The sequence below is a fragment of the Dreissena polymorpha genome, chromosome 3 (genome assembly GCF_020536995.1).
Source record: "Dreissena polymorpha isolate Duluth1 chromosome 3, UMN_Dpol_1.0, whole genome shotgun sequence".
In the NCBI taxonomy this organism is placed as follows: Eukaryota; Metazoa; Mollusca; class Bivalvia; order Myida; family Dreissenidae; genus Dreissena; species Dreissena polymorpha.
This window is the reverse complement of record NC_068357.1, coordinates 25,995,575-26,018,046: the sequence shown is the minus strand read 5'-3', so window position 1 is coordinate 26,018,046 and position 22,472 is coordinate 25,995,575. Positions and strand designations below refer to the sequence as shown.

General features: G+C 33.4%; 2 protein-coding genes and 1 long non-coding RNA gene across 5 annotated transcripts in view; 1 reads left to right on the top strand and 2 right to left on the bottom strand.

Annotated features, from left to right (window-relative positions):
- Positions 1-22,472, top strand: part of LOC127873352 (protein phosphatase 1 regulatory subunit 27-like) — a 318,207-nt gene that overhangs the window by 279,030 nt on the left and 16,705 nt on the right. The window lies entirely within an intron of this gene.
- LOC127873360 (uncharacterized) lies at positions 302-1,403 on the bottom strand. Its single transcript, XR_008046117.1, has 3 exons — positions 1,347-1,403; positions 779-889; positions 302-366 (listed from the first exon to the last, which is right to left on the bottom strand). It is a non-coding gene; the product is annotated as an uncharacterized LOC127873360 (long non-coding RNA).
- Positions 1,937-6,852, bottom strand: LOC127872106 (low-density lipoprotein receptor-related protein 6-like). Its single transcript, XM_052415434.1, has 6 exons — positions 6,726-6,852; positions 4,852-4,956; positions 4,280-4,475; positions 3,526-3,619; positions 2,592-2,758; positions 1,937-2,198 (listed from the first exon to the last, which is right to left on the bottom strand). The coding sequence occupies exons 1-6, from the start codon at positions 6,748-6,750 to the stop codon at positions 1,937-1,939; spliced, it is 849 nt and encodes a 282-aa protein (XP_052271394.1). The 5' UTR covers positions 6,751-6,852.

The window sequence follows — 22,472 nt, the reverse complement described above, 5'->3', positions numbered from 1 at the left end:
AAATTATGTGATTGTAAAGCGTGAAACATGCGTATGGATCATTTTCGTTGATTTTATTAAAGTTATCTACATTTACACCATTTAATTTTGCGAATGTTTGTTGCAGAATAACATAGTTATTTTAATTGTTTGTCTTAGAAAAACAGGTTGCGGGTTTTAGTAGAATGACACTTTAACAAACACCGTCATTACGATTTACATAAGAAACAATTTTGTAAAAATCTTGAAAACTTCATACCCAGCTGGTATCGAAATCAAATATGGTGACACAGACATAGCTTGTGTCCGCAGCCACTCGAATGTCGGTCAGGCATATGGAAGTGTCGTCGGCAAGAATCATGGCTCTGTGATACACTTTGCTATTCTCTGTAAATTACCAATCGCAAATCTATGGATTTACTACTTAATTATATAAATAAACCATGCTATTTAAATTACATACACATGTAACAAACAATAGCATTGCATCAAACTTAAGATTTTAAGAGGATTTCGTAGGGACAAATTTGTGTACCGCTTGTTCCGTTAACGTATGTATTGAAAAAACACACGATGATAATTTGAATTGTTCACCGAAATATTATTATTATAAGATTTTAAGTCCTTTATCCAGTTTACTGTAAACATTAACTTACCGACAGCTACAAGTAGTAACAAATCAATAATCCAACACAATTGTATTCCTATCTTATACATGTAATGTATATTTTATTAGCTTAAACAATGTTCATTATGTATGAAAATTACCCATTGTTATAACTTTCAATTGGAAACTTACCGTCACACGAGTTGGTCGATTGATTGAAAACGAAGCCTTCCGCGCATGCGCACTCTCCTCCTGTTGCTGTTGTAATGCACATATGTGTGCAGTTCAAAGCGAGGCACGGATCTTAATATAAAAAATATTTAAAAATAAGTTGTTTTTCGGGAGGCATTTAAGACCTTAATAATCGTTTTAATATTAGGAGGGGGGGGGGGTTTATGGTCCGCAAAGATATGATTATGTAATATAAAAAAAAATACTCTTGTGAATGTTGAACAATCAGCTATCGTTTCTTGCACTGTAAATTTTGTTAAGAAACTTTATATAAGGAAAAAAGAAGTAATCTAGTAAATATCTTCCTAAACCAAAGTAGTATTTGTTTAATTAAAATCAGGGACGGACGGAAAGAAAGACAGTCAGGAGGACAGAATATGCCTTAACGATAGGCCCCGATACAACCAAATGAAAAAAAATGATGCCGTAGATATACAACTGCTTGAATAATGAAGCTTACAGTTCAATACGGACTCAATTCACATAAATACCCAAAACGTGGTGTAAAATTTAAGTGAAATGTAAATACCTTTGCCATCTGCTCTCAATGGTTGGCTTTCTAGGAAATAAGTCGCTATATTGTACGTTATATATCTTGATAATAAATGCTCGCTGCGGCTTTTTCGCCATTGGTCGTGTTAAAAAACATTATGCGGTTGCTGTTTATATCCGTGACGGGCGAGTACATATCCTGAAAAGTGAATATAACCTCGGCTAGATATGTCATGATTGATAATGCAATGTCCTATTAATCATTTTTACATTGACGAAAATACTCATAGTAGATATAAATGTTGTAGTTTCATACGTACGTGCGACACATTATTTTGTACCATATTATGCAGTTTTTCTTGCGTTTAAACGGAGTCTGTTTTAGTTATGAAGAAACATGAACGATTTAAACAATTACGATGAACTTAATGTAACGAATGTTGCGAATGATGTTTCAATGTTCGGAATAGTCATTGTTTACTAATCGTTTCACACATTTTAACTTGTTTAATATCCAAAGTTTCGTTGTTTAATTTTGTGCGAGCTTATTTAAGGTTATCACATAATAAACAAGTTATTGCGATTAACTTCACGGATCACAAACAAACAGAATACCTACACAACAATTCACTTACCCTGAAAATTGCGAGAATCAAACAACGTTGACAATGTTATCCGTTTTAATGTCAACCTGTCGGTACCGTCGTATTTCGAAGATTCGATGTTTTCTGTAGCTGTATCTATCCAATAAATTCGTTTGTTCGCAATGTCCGTTTCCAATGATATTGGTGAAATGAGACCTTTTGTGATAAGGGTCTTTCTGTCTCTGCCGGCCATATCTGATCGTTCAATCTTTGGATAAAGACCACTGTCCGTCCAGAAGAGGAAACTGTGATGCATATAACTTAATATACATTTTACAAGACGCATTATATAAATAACATGCTTCACTCGTACATGACAAAAACAATGCGGAAATAGCATCAGTATTGCATAAAGCATTTACTAAATAGAAATGTTCCCACTTAGACAATTACGAGATCTCACTCAACATATTTACTTCCTCTTCTTATTCGTATTTTAGGCCCACACATTTGTTGTAGCAATCTTAACGAATATGTACTTTGAAAAATTCGCCCTTACCGTAAATTCTTCAATCAAATAGATACGATTGATTAAATGTACGTAGATGTACGAACTTTGAACAGCCTCTACGCATCTTTATGGATTACGACTCCCACCAGATTACTATTCATTTCGTCAATTACCAGCCGTTTCGTACCCATCAAGAGGATCCAACGTCATGCCATCAGGATGGTAGAGGTTCGTATCGGCAATGATTTTGTAGATGTCATTGTCCATCTTTTCAATTGCCCCAGGGGCGGCAGCAATCCAACGATAGGTGGAGTCGGTCCAATAGATTGTGTGCGACAACCAATCAACGGCGATCTGTGGATTTTGAAAGGCGAAATTAAGATTTTATATATATATAAAAAAGAGGAAATCATAAAAAGATTTGAGAACAATTTTCAATGATAAAAATATATATTCTGTGACATGCACTCTAAACAAAGGTGGAATACACATGAGGAAGTAAGTTCCACGTGAATTTTGTGGGTGTATATGAAACGTATAAATGCATATAGCTGGTTAAAATGCATTCTTCAAATCTTTTATGTTTTGACACTTTATATTTGTTTTCATAAAGCACATATCCAAAGAGTTTTAGATTAATTTTGTGTTTCTTTGTGAAATCAGATGACATACTCGACTTTTCAAGCTCATCAAACAGCTCAATTGCAAAATAAAAACACGTTTCCATGTAAATGTTTCTGGTTATTATTACACACTTTGTCTGTCCGTTCTAAGGTTGTATGATAACAATTCCATTATTGATAGCACTTACGTCCGGATTACAATTAATTCTAAAGAAGTGTATGCATCTTACTGAACATAACAATCATATTGAGTAAATTAGTTTAAAACAGAATTCGTGCATGTAAATAATACTTTAAAGTGTAACTCCTAACATCGGACAAAAACTATATATTTAATTGAAACAATCAAAATTAAAAATATTATACAAAATTTTTTTACAAAATTATAAATCTTTGTTATAAATATATTCATCTTTTTAAAGAATATAATTATGTCTTCCTACGTAAAATTGCATGACTTAGGAACCTTTTGGTACGCAAAACAATGTTATTTAATACCTGAACAGTACCGGTTGAAACACCAAGGTGGAAGGGTTTTTCCCTTGCTATGTTATCCATACTTGCTGTGTAATTTTCAACGGCTAGAAGCGACCTACACAGTTAAAACAGTGTACTAACAAGTCATTGTATCAATGCAAACGATCTTGAAATAAACACATTTAAAACACATTCAAACTTTGTGCGCTGACATGAGAATACACCTCATTCTTGCTTCTTTTGACCGTATATGGCAGTTTATATAATACCATATTAATGAAATGCAAATTGTATAATAAACTGTCACTTAAATAAAAATTACATTGCGACCCTCAAAATTGATCAAATGATCGATGGATCTCTTAGTTTGTTGTCGGATAATAATACATGTGGTGTGTTCAGACAGTCAACAATTTCGTATTTTAGGTCAGCATAAAAAGCACGATTATTTTTATGGCATTACAAAATACAAAATACTGCTTACTAAAGTAAAATTTAAATAAGACGATGGTTTCCAATGACATCATTTGAATTGAAATTGCATTCATTGGTATGATAAGGATAAAACAATAACGGCCTGTAACACTTAGCATATTTAAAAACGTCACCATAAAGCTATTACGTATTCTTAGAGCAAGCGCCATTACGTCAATTTTTGGAATATTTGAAAACATGCAGTGTACTATAAAATCTTATTTTTCGATTCTTGAAATGAAGAGACAATATATCATGTTCTTCTAAGAGCTTAGATGAATACGTAGGATTTCATTATAACCTGTAATGCCTATCGTAGATGTAAACGATCTTCTTCCTAAAGTCGACATCGAGGCTGTAGAACTGTAGGAAACGATCATTAAACGGTACTATAGTCACCGTTTCCGGCACTTCATCGTACGGGGGCATCGTGGGTAAGTGCCAGAGTGCTGCTCTGGTTCCCCTGGTGTTTCTCGCAGTAAAGATGAGGCCCTTCTCTGAAAGGAAAACATGGCTTCATGCCAAAGCGTATAAGCAATAACATCAATATGGCACGACTTTTTTCCGTCATAATGAGTGTTAGTATCTGCTTAAATGAAATGTATCGTCTTATCGTCTTATAAAAGTAAACATTTACTTTCATGAATGAATATCGTCTTTTTACACGAGCGTTCTAGCTGTAAACGATTTTAATTATTGAAAATACAACAGTAGTATTGTGGTTATATAAGCGGAAGACGATATATTCAGTGTACTTGTAATCAGCACATACACGTTTATCTTGTTAATCAAGCAGATGAAAAGATCATCTTAACGATTCAATGTGCGTTATGTAAAAGAAAGAAGCTCATGAAAACAAAAGCACTCGATTACCTTCAGTTCCATTCATGTATTGGGAATTCGCATACACAGAAAGCGCTGCCACCGTGCACAACACAAAAGTGAGATCCATGTTTGAGTCAATCACTAACCGCGCACCTGTAAAAACGAACTAAATATTAACTAAATGAAACATTGAAACTAATAAAACTAATTTCCTAAATGTGCGTATTTCTTAGAAAAAAAAACATACTAGACACGAAACTCAAAAAGACTACAAACACATAAATAAAACGTTTTTCCAATTTTTTTGCACTTTTTCCAGATTTTTTACCAAACATTTAACAATAATTTGCATACACATTAAAATAATGAATAACACATAAAACAGAAAATATTTTGGTTAAAGCACTTTGTATGGTTTAATGTTCTGATGCAAACCAGAGCACATAATAGTGCCTTTTTGAGGCAAGTGGAAATGAAACTAAAACCAGCATCAATTACATCTCGTCATTGATGTAGGCACACATATATGCATATGAACGTAGTTTCTGCGTCACTTTGACTCACTATAGATGTATTTGCAAATACCAACTAAATGTAGGTATCTGTTCGCTCGAACTTAGTTATATTATTGATTATATTATCATAGATCACCAATACATGTAGTTTCATGAGAATAAATAGTGAGTACCGGTAAGCATTAAACGGTTTTAAGTGAATACGTATTAGAAACCAACTACATTGCGTATTTGATATAGTATTTCTAAAATAGATAGCACATTAATGAATAAAATAACGACAATCAAAAATGCAGAATTGGTACAAATACATCAACTAAATTCGAGTTGACCATCAGAACAAATAATGTGTGTGTTCCAGTCGAAATCTTATCCATGTACACTGTTGGTAATTTTCAACTAGTCTGTGCAGCTTTCCTCCTACGACACATAGACACGAAGTTGGTTCGGCAACAATTTAGTGAATTTTATTGAAGTATTCACTATTTGATTTAGCTTATCATTTCATGATTTTATTGTATGTATTATCCTATAGTCACAATCATGTGTTTATATGAGATCGAGTAAATAGTGTAGCCATAAAATCGTATACACTCGCTTCTAAATGAACGTAAACATGAAATTAAGTAAACTACCTTCAATTTGAGTCGTGTTCTGAGAAAACTTGACATAATGCATGTGCGTAAAGTGTCGTCCCAGATTAGCCTGTGCAGTCCGCACAGGTTAATCAGGGACGACACCCTCCGCTTTTATGACATTTTTCGTTTAAATGAAGTCTCTTCATAGCAAAAATCAAATTTAGGCGGAAAGTGGGACGACACTTTACGTACATGCATTATGCCCAGTTTTCTCATAACGCGACTCATTGAGTAATGCAAATTTATAAAATATATTTCATTGAATTATCGTTCCCACATCTTTTTCATTTATTCCAAAACTTAACTAAGACGTTCATAATGGTACGATTACTTAATGTGGTAGGATACGAATGTTTATAATATTTTTACGTTTTCAATTGGCCTTATTAATGTGTTATTCAGTAATTCCGAAATAAAAATAAGTGTCCATAAACATCAATTATCCAATTAACTTGCAATATTTCCTCTTGTGTAGTAAATAATCGCAATACTTATCTTCGAATAGTCCATTTTAAATTAACATAATTTCTTTTTTTAACAGTTCACATTTGCAATATGATATCGCGCTATATATAACGCGTAACCACAATTGCAGTCGTCGCTTATTTAAACCAGGTATTTTGAAGAAAAAAAACAAAAACATATCTACACTTTAAAACATCTGAAATCTAGATTTAGTTCCCCGTTTTCACGCTACCATTCATTATAGTACCACTTTTAACATCACCATCAAAAGGTTACAAATTATACCACCATTACTGCAATTTACAGTTGATGTTTACGTCTATATTCATATGCGCTTTAAATATTATAATGTCGTATTGATCGCAAATCAGAAATACCCATTCGCAATTAAAATATGAAATCAATACGTTATTGTCCGCAAGAGAGGCGAGCTAAAGGACAATAAGCCATTGAAAAACAAGAGGACCATGGTGGCCCTGTATCGCTCCACTGTTTTTATGCGAAAAGAGCGTGCAATGCGCATGGGTTGAAATGTACTCAAGCATGTGACTTTTGCTTTCTATCCCTCGTCCCACTGGGCGCTTAAAGTTGGAAGGGTGAGCATTTTTTTATATATGGAAAACTTTACTACGGTGTTAATTAAACATACTATAAAGTCCGGGAATTGTCGCACAGGTCCTTTGCTTATAACGTAGGTACATTTATCTCTCCAAAAGATATTGTCGTTCTTTCTATTTCACATATTTTAGATGCTGAAGATCAAATCTACGCATGTTCTACAAGATTAATGAAAGTTCCTTCATTCAATCATGAATCTTTTTCCAAAATTCCAAAAAGTGTTTGTAGGTTTAAAAGTTTCTGTTACTTATATAGTTCATGACATATGCAAAATACCTATTGACGTAGATCACCTGAACTTTACTTCATTCTTGAGGCATTAGTGAGTGTAGCAGGATTGTTAACGTGGTGAAGAAATTGTTTATTGTACAAAGAAGATATTTGCCTGAGGAAACATACAGTTACGAGTTATTCAGTTTCATGAGGTGCCGAAAGGCAGTAGGAATGATAACTTTGTAGAGGTTGTTTGTTAAACAAAGTAAATGTTTATGAGACAAAAATATGAATTATAATTCATCAAGATGTTGCGATCATGGCAACACTACTTGCATATGGCGTGAGGTTTAAAGAGATATCATGACAAACAATTAGCTTGACCTAACTTTCCTTTTATTTTTTCCATCTGACACCTGTCATGTTTGTTTTTGAAAAATACTAGGATTGCCATATATTGAAATAAGGTATCTTACCTATTCTCTGATAGGTTGCTAGTAATAGACTTAGCGGCAGTCATGTTATAAACAAGGGGATTGTTCACGGCATTGGTAGAATATACTTTTAATAGATACATCTTTTTTAAGTTGGATTCTACTTTTTTGCTACTGAATATTAAAATCACTTAATATCAATGTAACAATTTGTTGTTAAGTTTATCTTGAACAAATATTGTTTGCAATCTGTTTATAAATCATAAAATGATGTCATTCAAATTTTTTTTTGATAAATAGGGCCTATAATAAAACAAGAATTTTGAGAATGTTAACATAAAAGAATAATACTAACCATTTGGTGAAAACAAACAAAACAATACAAATTGTTTTATCAATTGTTATATACAAACAAGGTTAATGGACTAAATATAAACAAACACACTTGAGTGTTCTTCTTGTGTTAACGATGTATTAAACTGAGTTAAATTAATATATATAATAATTTGTTTACCTTTCAATATCTTGCATTTCACATCTTTAGTTCAATGCTATTTCAATTAACTGAACAGCGTGACAAACATAATAACGCAGAATATGCATATGAATCTGATTATACACAGATCCACTATCATATAAATCAAATCATGTTTGTCTATTTCCATGTTCGAAAGATCCTCTTGTAAATTGTTTTACTTCGCGAGTAGACTGAACTCCCAATTTGCAAACAGAAACACTGGTTTCCGTGACACATATTCACTGTGCACATTTCTAAAGAAAATATGTGTTTCTTGTATCTAAAACGTAGTCTTTTTCGTTGACAAACACACTTCATTATTCCTATCAAACTATATGATGTCAGTCGTTAATTCCATTAAAATTTGTAATTTCAATAATCTTAATTTTCGCTTCACAACGGCGCCATTTGCAAACGAAATACCAAACACATTTTATGAAACCGATTTTAATTGGAAGATTGGGAAACGACAGCCAGTTATATCGCTCGTTTTAAAAATGCTTAGGCAGAATCTACCAGTGTAAAATGCGGAGTGATTTCGCGGGCCGCGGATATATTAAGCATATGTTTATTTTTGTGACCCCCGGGGCAGGGTCAAATTTGACCCCAGGGGCATTATTTGAACAAACTAAGTAGAGAACTATAAGATGTCACTACATACCGAATTTGGTAGCCCTAGGCCCTACGGTTATGGACAAGAAGATTTTTAAAGTTTGTACAAAATAGGCTTTATATAAGCATTTGTTCAATTTTGTGACCCCCGGGGCAGGGTCAAATTTGACCCCAGGGGCATAATTTGAAGAAATTTGGTAGAGGACTATAAGATGTCTCTACATACCCATTTGATAACCCTAGGCCTAATGGTTATGGACGAGAAGATTTTGAAAGTTTTCACAAAATAGGCCTTATATAAGCAAATTTTCAATTTTGTGACCTCCGGAGCGGGGTCAAATTTGATCCCAGGGGCATAATTTGAACAAATTTGAAAGAGGTTCACCCAAGGAACATTCCTAAAAAATTTCATCAGAATTGGACCAGTACTTTAGGAGATGTTTAAAGAAAAAGTTAATGCACGGACGCACGAACGACGGACACAGGACCATGACATAAGCCCCGCTGGCCTCTAGCCAGTGGAGCTAAAAAACTTTGAATAAACTATTGGCTATAAACTATTTATTGCACGCTGTTTTTTAAGTTTATAAGGATTGAATTTCACATTTACATGGTGCCTTTTAATAACAAGGAAGTTATAAATGTATTAGTATCGTCGTGTGAATGAATAAACTGGTTATACAGGTTTTTGAAGGTGATATATGTCCAATGGTGCGGAAATCAAGATTTCATCGTGCACAGATTTGTAGGTTTAGTCATTCGACAGGCAAGCAGGGTAGAGCGAAGACTTGATTTAAATCGTTTTATTTATTTATGCTCTGTTTGTGTGTTGATGTTAATATTATGTTTTATGTGTTTCAGTGAGTTTTATGAGAGCAGACGGATGACTGACTTTAGATAGAAAGGGGCATTGGTTCCGGACATTTTACCATGGGATTTACATGGTTTTCTAAAAATAATACTTAACGTTTACGATTTAGTAACAGCTGATAATTTGTAGATTTCTCTAAAATTAGAGGTTTCAGGAGGTGATGAAGGCACCTAGACACCGGTCTTGAGCCATGGGTCCTCATACGTCCCCCTGCCATAAAAAGAAAAATTAAAAATGAGCAGTAGGATTGCGTATACCGCTCGCGGTTACACCTGAATCGTTCGTTACCACCGATTATTGTTTGGGGTGTACGTGAAGTTATGTGCACTTCTCTTAATATATGGTAATGAATAAATAAAATACCCTGCTTGTCATGACACCTAAACAAATGTGTTTGTTTTTATTCTAAATGGTTAGATGATAAATAATTTATGTTTGTCATAAAATGTAATGGAATATAAAACATAATAAACATTACAATTGTATATAGATAGCGTATTCACATATTGTTAAATAAATCAAATAACAAACGAAATAAGACCAAACGGCCTATGTTTTACATGTTTATAAAAGTATTACGAACAGAAAGAAACAATATCATCACGCTTAAAAAACATGTTTTATGATTTTCTTCAAGTAATGAAGTTATCTGTAATCTGTGAGACGACACAGAGTTATGAGAATATAATATACTTACGAATATTTGTATAGAGTAATTCTCTATAGCAAGAAATGCGTCTTCGTACACTTTGGGCAGACTTGCCTTTGATTTGTTGCTTAAATTCAAAGAAATAACAAAAGCACATCACCAAAACCCTGCACCTTGTGTTATTTAAAATATATGACAATAGTTAAATAGTCGACTCAATACGTTTCCAATAAGTTATTGTGTGTACTTATTTTGATAATGTGACTTGATTTTGGGAAGTACAATATAATGTTTTTCATTTTGTCAGATTGTACTGCTTTTTAGATGTTAACCTCTTTGTTATTGTTGTGCTATATAAACCAAAATGCAAGCTCCAATAATGTTGTATAAAGTTTGAAATGAATACTCGTTTCGTAAGCAGATAAAACGTGACATACTGTACGGTTAGCTCTAAATATATCGTAACATAACTATGAAACATGATAATACGAAAGTTATGCACACGCGTCAAATAGGATTTATGTTGAGCGTTACGAAAAGTAATATTAATTCATTTAATTAGTCATGTCCTAATATTCGCAATATTCCAAGAATTCATACAAATATTTATTCCATATTAGGTAACACATGTTATTGAGGGTGCCTTAAAATGTGACATATATTTGTGCATAGGTAGATATTAATGAAGCATGTGAATATAAAAAAAAATCAAGAACCCAAACTTGAATACTAAGTCGTGGCCACGAGATAGAAAAAAGAGGAGTGCAATTAAAAAAAAAAGAGGAGTGAATGTCATCTCTATGCCACCGTATGAATCTGCAATGTCTAATGTAAAATTATTTACGCTTAAGAAATCATTTAACAATTTAAATCATGGGATGTTGAATAATTGTATCATGCAAGTTATCTAAAAAGAAAACTCGATTAAGTGCACGTTTCTCCAGCAACCCGTTCAAATGTTATAATTTGTTTTACGTATTGCAGACATACAGATATTTACACAAAGCGGTAGCAATTATACTTATTAATAAAGCGATGGGACTTAGACATATAATGGTTAATTTACAATTTGCTCACTCAATGGTACATCTTTGGCGTTTTATAGTTGGATTTATTTGGAAATTCCATCCCAATATCTATTTTGATTAAAGTATGTCGACGTATCATCGACACTATTTTATAATTCTTTAAAACGTGTTTTGTTTATCAAAACACAACAAAGATAGCAGCAGATATCTCATTATGCCGTTATTCTTTGAACCGTCCATTATAAAATAAATGAAGACTGGGACAAAGAACGTACTATTAAAATTCATTTTATATTTGATTTTGTTAACAATCAGTATACATGTGTTCAATAGTATTTCAACATGACATATAACGAATTTCAATATGTTTGCTTATTTAAGACTCGCACGGCAAATATTGACCTTAATGTAAGAAGAACATGTTTAATTTTGATTTTGATGGATATAAACATTGAAAGAATTTTTTGTTTTACTGCATCTACTTGTTTTAAGTAAGACTATTATATATTAACTATTATTATATTATAAACGGAAAAGTTTACAATTGTTTCAATCTCATCTAATTACATCCGGATGAAAACAAATTTCAACCACATATTAATTTGTAAACAACGAATTCGATTGTAAACTTATGAGTACTTAGATGACAAGAGTTCTTACATGGAAATCTACACAAAAATGTGTTGTTGTTGTTGTTATTATTTGAATGTATTGACCATCAAAGACTTCACTAAGTACGGAAAGAGCATCTGAGTGAACAAGAGCCGACCAAGTTAAAGAGAATGCTTACTTGTGTGTGTATGGAACTGGCCTGTAGTTGAATAACTCAATTTGCCATATGAATATGATATGTATGCCATTATGTATGTTATTTATTAATAGGAAAGTAAACAAAGGTTTTTCGGAAACAATTAAAAACCTAGGCTCTCGCTTAAAGAAATACATTAATTGAATATAGGCATTTCAATTGTGATTTATTAAAGCACATCGTTTGATTTGGGGCATGAAGGTCGCATGCATCCGTGTCGATCAAGTAATTCCTTGAGATATCTTAGATAAAATAAACAATCAAAATTTAATGGACACTGACTTGCCTTTACCAGTCAATGCACAACCTGCTCGAATAAACTCATCTGTATTATATCTCATGTCCACATTTCCCATCAGCTGTCGTTATTTATATGGTCAATTTACTTTGGACATTTCACCCAACAAATCGTATTAAAAAGTTTTCTTAGTCAACCAATAAACAAAAAGCATTCATAATTTAAATGTTAGATAAAAGTTTCAACAACATTTTTAGCAAACAACTAGGTTATTGTTGGCAGCTCTGTCATACGGACTGTAGCTCTTTTAAGAAGAGAATAGTGATGTTTATGATGAATAATATCAAGCAAGTATCATACACCGCCAGGCTTCTGCCATTTAGAATCGTATAACATATTGCGTGTGTGTATTACGCATGAACCGGTCTCTGGGAAATCCGGTCGTAATACATATGCGTAAAAGATCGTCAAATATTATCCTGTTGCAGTCCGCACAGGCTAATCAGGGACGATACTTTCCGCTAGGAAATGATTTTCGTTAAGAAGATACTGCTTTTAAATAAAAAGGACATAAAGATGAAAGTGTTTCTACGCATATATGGAGTTTAACAGGGACCACATACCCTAAATATTAAGCTATGAAGTTCTTCATGGAAGTAGTATTAAGTAATAATAATTATTTTATTAGGAATAATTTGATAAAACAAATGAATATCGGTCAATAAACAACTGGTTCGCGTTCAGAACGACACTTTGTGTTAAGCAGAGTAAGTGTTTTGACGTCATCATACGAACTTCACATTTAAAATGTATATACCTGCGCATTTAATTAAGCCATATCATTAATATCTCATATGTAATGTATAACTCAAATTAGTTAACAAAACCGTATCTAGCTTTTATCCTTTTTGCACGTCTTTTAATGAACTAAACTACACTTGCGAATAATACAAACGCCGGTATTTAATAACTCGTTGAGGATAAGATTTCGCATAGTCAATGCAATCATTTAACTTAATAACGAAACAGCCTTAAATGTGCGCCATTTAACATATTATATTACGGCAAAAGCAAAATAATAACTATCAGGCGTGACTATTGCCTCTTGACGTAACAAATAGTCGATCCTATAATTCACTGTTTTGGGTTAAATACAGTCAGTTGAATAAAGGAACCACTGATGCAATACTGCATGTATGCTATTATTGCGTGGTAAAGGTTTCGTTGTTAAAATCAAATAGCAGCAAACCCCAGTTATATGCATTCACCCATATGATATATGAGCAAAGTAATTTGAAAACCCTTTACGGGTTGGAAGAGTTTTGGAAGTGCACATAAAATATTATTTCGAAAATCAGGCCATGAAAAATGACTTTAGCACCAATTTAAATAAACGCAATTAGAATTCAAGCCCTTTATAAGGTAGACAGTTTTGGAAATCTGGAAATAAACAACCGAAGTGGAAAAAAAGTTTTATTAACAATTTAACAAAACTGTATACATGTATATGAGTAATGGCCGATATTTTTATCGTGTCATTTTCCGCGATATAATGTCACATGAATGACACAAAAACAAGCAATTAAACCGATCAAACGATTCGAATCATTTTACTACATTTAACTAAATCTACACAGGTAAACTCAAATTATAGCCAAAAGCTAGCGGACACCGATGAAGTCAAATATCACACTTACTTTTTCGAAAGCTTTCCATTTCTTTCAACTCTGTGCAAATAAATACAATAAAATATTTAAATAAAGGGAGTAAAATGAATTGTGGTTGCATAGTCGGTTACATTTCGAGGAGAAAGCTTTGCAGTGAGGTCGGTTTATCTTATGACCGGTTTGACCTGTCTCCGAATAACATCTTACTGATGCGACTCGAGCCTACCCAACAGAGAGAAAACAGTTTTTAGGAGTATTTGGTAAGTAAACGGATTAATACAATAGAAATCATAACGGTATGCAAATCACAGTATATGTATTTATTCTAAAATTGTTAACAAGCGATATAATAACTATTCCTACTTCAGACAAAATAACAATCTATCTCCATATAGACAACCGCATTTCAATGCAGCGCTCAATAATGAAGCGCCGTATACAAAAAAATATTAAATAGTGACCAATTATTTTATTTTATTGGGTAAAAATAAATTGCTTATAAGACGGAAATGTTCATAGGTCAAGTATTATTAATTTGTGTGAAAACACGAAATTCGAATTTCAAGTGTTTTACACGGATACGTTCAATGTATGTTTCGCGTCACCTAATCAAAATTGAGCTTTTATATTGTGTAACATTAACAGCGTATTTATATCGCAACAGTAGTCTTTTAGTTAGTATTTGAAGCATAACAAATATCAAAGCCGAAATTTCACTCCAAAATAAAAAGTAGATTCCACCACAACAGTGCAAAAAATCTATCGCTTACAACTTATTTATTAATGACATTGCTTTAATGAAACTGTACAAAAGGTACTGCAGATAAGGATGGTGTTCTGTCACAATACGCAATACATGCCAGAAACACACAATACAATAATACACATAATCAATGTCCCGTAGAACTAAAACATACTGTATCAATTAACACAGGTATGTTCCTATCGCAAAACATTCATTCGAAGCAATCAGACCTACTGCTGCCGAAAAGTTTTGGTTAGAATTTATATATTTACAGACAGTCTTACGGAATTCTACTTCTTAAGCTTGTTTCGCAAATGAATTCTCATTATACATTTCACATAAATACGATGTCCTGGCAAGCAGCTAATCGCCAAACAATCTGATTCAATAAACTATACACGACTAAGCACATAATCACGCATTGTCAACAGTCGCAAAACAACCAAAATACGTTAATTGCTTTTAAGTTTAGTAAAAGGTTTTAGCTCTAATACGTCATTTGTAGACAACTTAATTTGCAATAAACCTCGAAGGAAAAATAACAACCTTGCGTTGAACATCTGATATTTTACCAGTCAGTTGTATACTGTAATATGATATGTTCATACTATTATTTTAGTTTATATTTGAATAGCTTATTTACGGTTTAAATATGGTTTGAATGTTAGAATACACTTCTGACTACAAGCGGTTGTTATCGCATAGCTATAAAAATAAATCCACCATTAGTTATTCTTCCTAAAATGAAAGTATAGCCTATAAATAAGTGTAAGTTATAGATTACTAAAACATTTAAATTTGTTTTAAGATTCAATTTCGCCTGCATTCATGTATAACTGCCAGATATACTGTCACAAGCAAATCAAACGGCCGATATAAAATATTAATGGATTTTATCCAAAAGTCTATTCATTAACTGCTTGGGTAAAATGTAGTTTTGATCTTTCAAAATTGCCCATTACCTGTTGCTATGTATGCAGTCAATTTATTTAGGTGACTTCGCGAAATAGGATCTTGTTTGAATGGCTGAAACTATTAAGACAAACTGTAGGAAGATCAGGATTCATTATATTGTTGTTTATCTATAGTTTCAACAAGTTACAATTGACAGCTAGTCGAGTACTGGGCATTATTCCTGTCAGGATATTGATCAGTTATTAAATTAAGTATTGTTCCATTAAATCATCATTGCAACCGCCTTGGTGAAATGTGCATTTGAATCTTAAAACAAAGTGTTTGTGTTCATCTTAAAACCCAAGTCAATGTAAGTTTGTGCAGCTCAGTATTTAGACCTTAACAATGTTACTAAAACATTACACCGATTATTTAGACTAATATCGAATATTCGGACCCTAACTCGATAATTTAGACTTTACACCAATCATTTAAAGCCCTCCCCGACTATTTTGTAACTTACACAGTATACTTAAGACCTCACACCGATTGTTACGGCCAAATCGAGCATTTGAATACGAATTAAACGCCACTTGAAAAGAAGATATACCAAATAGACACACTTGGCAGCACAGTTATACATGTAGGAAATCGTTACTTCAATTTAGTTTAAACCTATTTATTTTATCTTGATTGCATTGAAAGAACTTACTACTTATTTCAAATTCTCTCGAGTCCGTTTCCTAGGCTTTCACCTAAGTCCACTTGTTATTCAAGAAATCTTTTAGTAACTTTTTATGTAAACTTAGACGCATGAACGTTAGGAGTTATGTTGGCGATTTTGGTGATGGCGTGGTCATATGGTCGATTGCTGTTGCTGTCCAGGAGTTGATAGCACGTGCACATATTAATATTGTCGCAGAAAAAGTCCAGGGTCAGACGACAAGTTCTAGTCGTTATGCAATCTTTATTACCAGTACTTGGTGTCTTTAAGGAAAATCTAAAGAACGCTCCCACAGTGGGGATCGAATCCGTGACCTTCCGGTCGCTAGGCGGACACCATGACCATTACATTACGGCAATTTCAATACAACGTATAGTATGTAACATTCATGTTAAATACGTAAACATTATAACAACAAGTTGTGACATACCTTATTCTATTGTAAATCAATCCTGATTCAACTGTTTGGTTTGTAACCTACCCTTAACTGGTTTGTAACCTACCCTTAACTAAATAGCTTAAAATACAGACGCTGGTTTTTAAACCTGTGCGTGACAAATGTGTCGCGTTCTGAGAAAACTGGGCATAATGCATGTGCGTAAAGTGTCATCCTAGATTAGCCTGTGCAGTCCGCACAGGCTAATCAGGGACGACACTTTCCGCCTTAACTTGATTTTCGGCAAGGAGGGACTTCCTTGAAACTAAAAATACCATAAAAGCGGAAAGTGTCGTCCCTGATTAGCCTGTGCGGACTGCACAGGCTAATCTGGGACGACACTTTACGCACATGCATTAAGCCCATTTTTCTTAGAACAAGACACAAATGTTTATGTTTACGAAATGATCCGTGAACCGAAACTTTAAATTTAGTTTTGCAATTCACTTGACTCCCTCTTGCTTTTATCTTGATCAAAATAGTATTCTCACGAGTATACATTCAAGTACATTTCTTTCCATGTGAAATATTATATTATAAATGCAGGTTTTGCATGCTCGTTAACTTATTATACTTTTATACAACGTCTTTTAAAAGTACGAGAAGTCTCTTTATTTTTGTGTTATATAGATAGTAATGTAAGAATAGTTACTAATGATTCTGTTTTTATAACAAACACTATATTTAGAATTCACAAGTATGAATGTTAAAGTCGTAATATGAATGTTCATCGTTCTTTCAAGTATAACGCAGTTAAATGAAAGCGTATCGCAATTTCTATTTATTATTGTAAACTAGTCAAGTACAAGTTTGAAGTTGAGCAGTTCATATCGTTTTAAATGGCAAGGTCAAAAACATGATTTGATTATTTTCTGACTACCGTCAACTATATCGAGGTATGATTTATTTTTTTACATTCATTTTCGGTTTTATTAACTCGGTTCAGCCCGTGCTATTTATTGTATTACGGTAGTATCAATAATATAAACTCATCATGTTATTCACTATAATTACACTAATACCATTATATACGCACCATGTTATTTATACCTTTAAACATCACTAAACTCATAAATATGTGTGATTAGAAAAGGTCAAATAGATGGGGCTAAGCAAAAGGGGAAACAACACTTGCACATAAGTCCATTTGTTATACAAGAAATCTATGTGTAACGTATCTTAGATGCAAGGATGTTAGGAGTTATGTTGGCGATGTTGGTGATGGCGTGGTCGGATGGTCGATTGCTGTTGCTGTCCAGGAGTTGATAGCACGTGCACATATTAATATAGTCGCAGACGAATTCCAGGATCAGACGACAAGTTTTAGTAGTGATGTAATCTTTATTCCAATCGTTCCTGACATGAACATTGCTACCAAACATAGATATAGGTACGTGATATTTACGGTATCCATGGTTTCTAGAAACAATGTTATTCTTTTGGAAGTCATAAGACGGTTATACTAAAGTCATAAGACGGTTATACTAAATATCCCTATATTGCATTCATCGGTATCGAATGCATAACTTGAATGACAAATGAAAGTATTTTATTCATATTGTCTATGGTATTAACAAAACAATCACAAAAACATCTGTTAAGTCTTAAAATGCTGTGTACAACTAGACTTATTGCCCAATACGGGTGAACTATTCCCCAGCTTACAAAGAAGACAACTGGGATATATTTAAAATGAATCACGCGTGAAGTTAGGCCAAATTTAATGTTAAAGTTGATAGAAAATACACATGTTATAAGGAAATAAAAAATCCGGACAGAGTGCCGAATCACATTAAGGGTAGCCAAAAACTGCAATGGTCATGACTACTGAGACCCGTAAGTATTTGCTTGTTCCTAGCAGGCTATGTGTCAATATATACATTTGAACAGCTCACCTAACTCTATGGCGCCATTTTTTTTCGACGGACTGGAAACATTTTCAAATTCGGCCAATAATTATACGTCAATTGTAAAGAGGGCTTTAACTTCTACTTATTAATGAATATTGGTTCTAATGGCGGCGATTTAAATGCTGCATTTACATCTGCAAATGTTCTTTAAACAATCTTTATTGATTGTGATGACTATTTTGCAGCTCTCTGGCAAACGCTCGGACGTGGTTAATCTCGCTGTTCTTAAAAGGCGCTCTGCGTAGGAGTTGCGTTTAAGTCTTTGTAGACATTGGTGTACAAAGACTTGTGTCCAGCGTTCTGAGTTTTGCAACAAACATGTATTAAGTAAATTTAATTTACGGAAACGAAAGTTATTTGTCTTTTACAGGCTTCGTTGAGTTCCTTGAATTTTTCCATCCTCCACGATGCTTGTTTTTAAATGTATTCATTGACGACACGTCAATGATTTGGTTTAAAACTTTGAAGTCTTTGGAAAACATCAGAGAGTCAAACAACGTTATAATTGCGCTAAATAATTTATGATCTATTATCCTGAACTAAATTTCTGTTTCTCTTTGACGTTGCAAACATTGTTTTACTTGAACGTGTGTTTAATCCATGAGAAAATTGTTGGCCGTGAGTGGTCGTAATTGCGTTCATGTCGTCGTGGTAATAAGCTTTAACCAAAGATTATTAATATAAATTGATACCTTTTGAAAGTGTACTATATTTGATCTGTTTTGGCGTTAAAATTATAATAGCATGTTAGCTCAGTGTACGGTGAATCACTAATTATAATGTAATTGTATACTATTTTACCGGTTTACTGTATATTTCATATCATTTTAGAGTTCTCTCGCAAATTATTTTTCATGCGACCATTACTGCTTTAAATAAGTATTTTCGTAGATTAATTGTTTAAAGAGCGAAAAACTGAATGTTTCAACTCGAATTATCGCTACACGAGTAACTGCCTAGTGGTTATACAAATAGTCATGTTATATTGCTATACTGTATAGTTTTATGTTTAATACTTCACATATTGACGTGTATTTAAATGTGCGGTCAGCTGTGTATAGATAATTGTGTTATTCCTTGTGCATTCAACGATAAAATCATTGGTCATTGCGCCCTTCTCTTAGCTTTTGAGGTCAAGTGATTGTGCTTTTTAGTATTTACATCTGCAATAAAAGCCTTTCAATGGTAAGCATAATTTTGTATTTACAACTCGTTAGTGGTCAATGCATTTTGATAAAGTGAGCATTTTGCTGTGAATTATCGTTAAGCTTTAATTATAATACTATGGACATTCAAATATTTCCTGCTTTTGAATGAAGTTTTTCGTGATTCATATACATCTGCAACGAAAAAGAGAGGGTATTCTGGATTCAACATGGATGCATATCCATCAATGTGGCTGTCTGTGTATCTGTCGGTATATCGGTATGTCTTCGAAGACATAAATTAACGACTCCCTCACTAATCAACGTTCAACATTCAAACGGTCATGCATTTTTCGTTATGATATTTAGTTGTTCATGATAATACCATACAATAAAAATTACTAACGTTATCCACTACTCGAAATTTATATAACACTATTACTTCTATTACAACTTACTGCACATTAAGACATGTGGCGTCGAGGTTGGTGACGGATTTAATTTGTCAATACTATGACCAGCTCAAGTGGAGTAGAGTCTAGTGGAGGCCGAATCAATGGATCGAAGAGATCATTTGGTAGAGCTATATCGTTGGCAAATATTGGTGAATGACATACATTACATATGCATATTTACAACATGTAAAAATGCACAATTTAACAAAGAACATTTCATACTTTTACGGAATAATATTTATAGCCAGTTAATAACATACCATTTAAACGAGTTCATTATTGCGGGGACGCGCGTAATGCAGAACATATCTGAATCCATTGTCCCATTGTTAAATATCATTTCACCAAAAGTTTTCAAAGTTGTTAGTCAGGGCAAATACTGTGCGTTTGACGTGTGAAATTGGTGACATGCTTTTCTATAGCATTCTTACAATTAATTAAGTCGTAATCTGAATTTGAATACTTGCTTATACTTCACAACTATAAACACGGAACCAACAGAGTGGCGTTCTCCTGGTGAACATTGCTTTAAACTGCAACTCATGAAGCGATCTCGCTACCGAACCCGCAAAAAGAGGAAGATCTATCGTCATGCGCCATTCATCGCCACTCGGTGCAAGAGATGTATCAAAATTTAAGCATGAACAGAACAGTAGACTAGAACAATAGACTTGTTTTGTAGTTTGGTGTAGTTATTTTAATATGTAAATTATAAATATAATTTTTCGGGATGTTTGTATAAAAAAACGTGTTTCACTTGTTTTATTTGTTTCCATATACAATCATTTCCATTTCAAACGTCTGAGTAAGAAAATAAACAATATGATACGAGTACTGCAAATGATATTTATTCTTATTTTGGAATTCAGCACGTCAACATACAGTTTACCTTGGTATATAAGAGCATATAAGAACCCCATCGTTGACCGTAGCAACCAGCTTTGCTGTTGCAAGTATGTATGTCACGGGTTGTTATCAGTGAATACCTTAAAATGTTGTAGAGACAAGTAATCTTTACGTTTCTCATTTACTGCCCACTCCAATGCCAAGAATTCTTATTTGAAGGCAGAATAATGTTTTTCAGATTTGGATAATGATCTACTGGCAAATGCAATCACTCTTATGTCATGGTAGAATACAGCACCTAAACCAGTGCCACTGGCATCAGTGTGAAGTTCAAATGGTTTGGCGAAGTCATGATATGCTAAGATAGGTGGAGATGTTAAAATAGTTTTCAGTTCATCAAATATGTTTTGTTCGTTTGATGTCCACTTCCATTCCTTTTCGGTTTTTGGATCCTTTCTTACATGCAGTTAGTGGAAGGTGATCCGTTGATGGTTTTGTAATAGAAGAAAAATTCTTAATAAATCTCCTATAATAATCGGCAAAAGCAATGAAAGATCTTAATTCATCAGAATTTGTAGGTGTCAGCAAAATCTTAATCTTTTTTATCTTTCCTGGATCAGTCTCGATGCCTTCACTTAATACAACATGACCGAGAAATCCAATGTTCTCTTGAATGAAGAAGCATTTCTCTGGGGCTAACATAAGTCCACATTCTACAACTCTCTTTAAAACTATATAAAGCCTTTTCAAATATTATTCGTACGTGTCGGAAAAAATGAGATCGTCCAAGTAGATGAGACATATTTTTATATTTAATGCGCCTAAACATTCTTGCATGAGACGTTGGTAGGTTGTCGGACTATTGGCTCAACCAAATGGCATTTCGTTATATTGAAAGAAACCTAAGGCTCCAACTGTAAAGGCTGTTCTTTCGTTGTGCGTCTCCTCTACATCCACTTGATGGTATCCTGCTTTCATATCGATGGTTGATAATAAATTATGGCCATTCAAAACATCACAAACGTCTTCTTTTCTGGGCAACGCAAATGAATCTTTTACTGATTTATTGTTAAGTTCCCTATAATCTACACACATTCTCAAATTGCCATTCATTTTACTAATTAAAACAATGTTGCTACACCAAGGTGAGTTAGATTTTGTTATAATTGCTAATAATTGTTACAAATGTAGGCGTACCTCATCTATCATATGAGGTGGTATCCTTCTGTGCTTTTGTTTGA

What these genes read in the sequence shown, in the direction of transcription:
- LOC127872106 (XM_052415434.1), bottom strand. Translation starts at nt 6,750, where the DNA reads ATGAATATAGACGTAAACATCAACT. An exon ending in TATAGACGTAAACATCAACT is followed by an intron (nt 4,957 to 6,725) that starts GTAAATTGCAGT and finishes TCGTTTTTACAG; the next exon opens with GTGCGCGGTTAGTGATTGAC. An exon ending in ATACATGAATGGAACTGAAG is followed by an intron (nt 4,476 to 4,851) that starts GTAATCGAGTGC and finishes TTTTCCTTTCAG; the next exon opens with AGAAGGGCCTCATCTTTACT.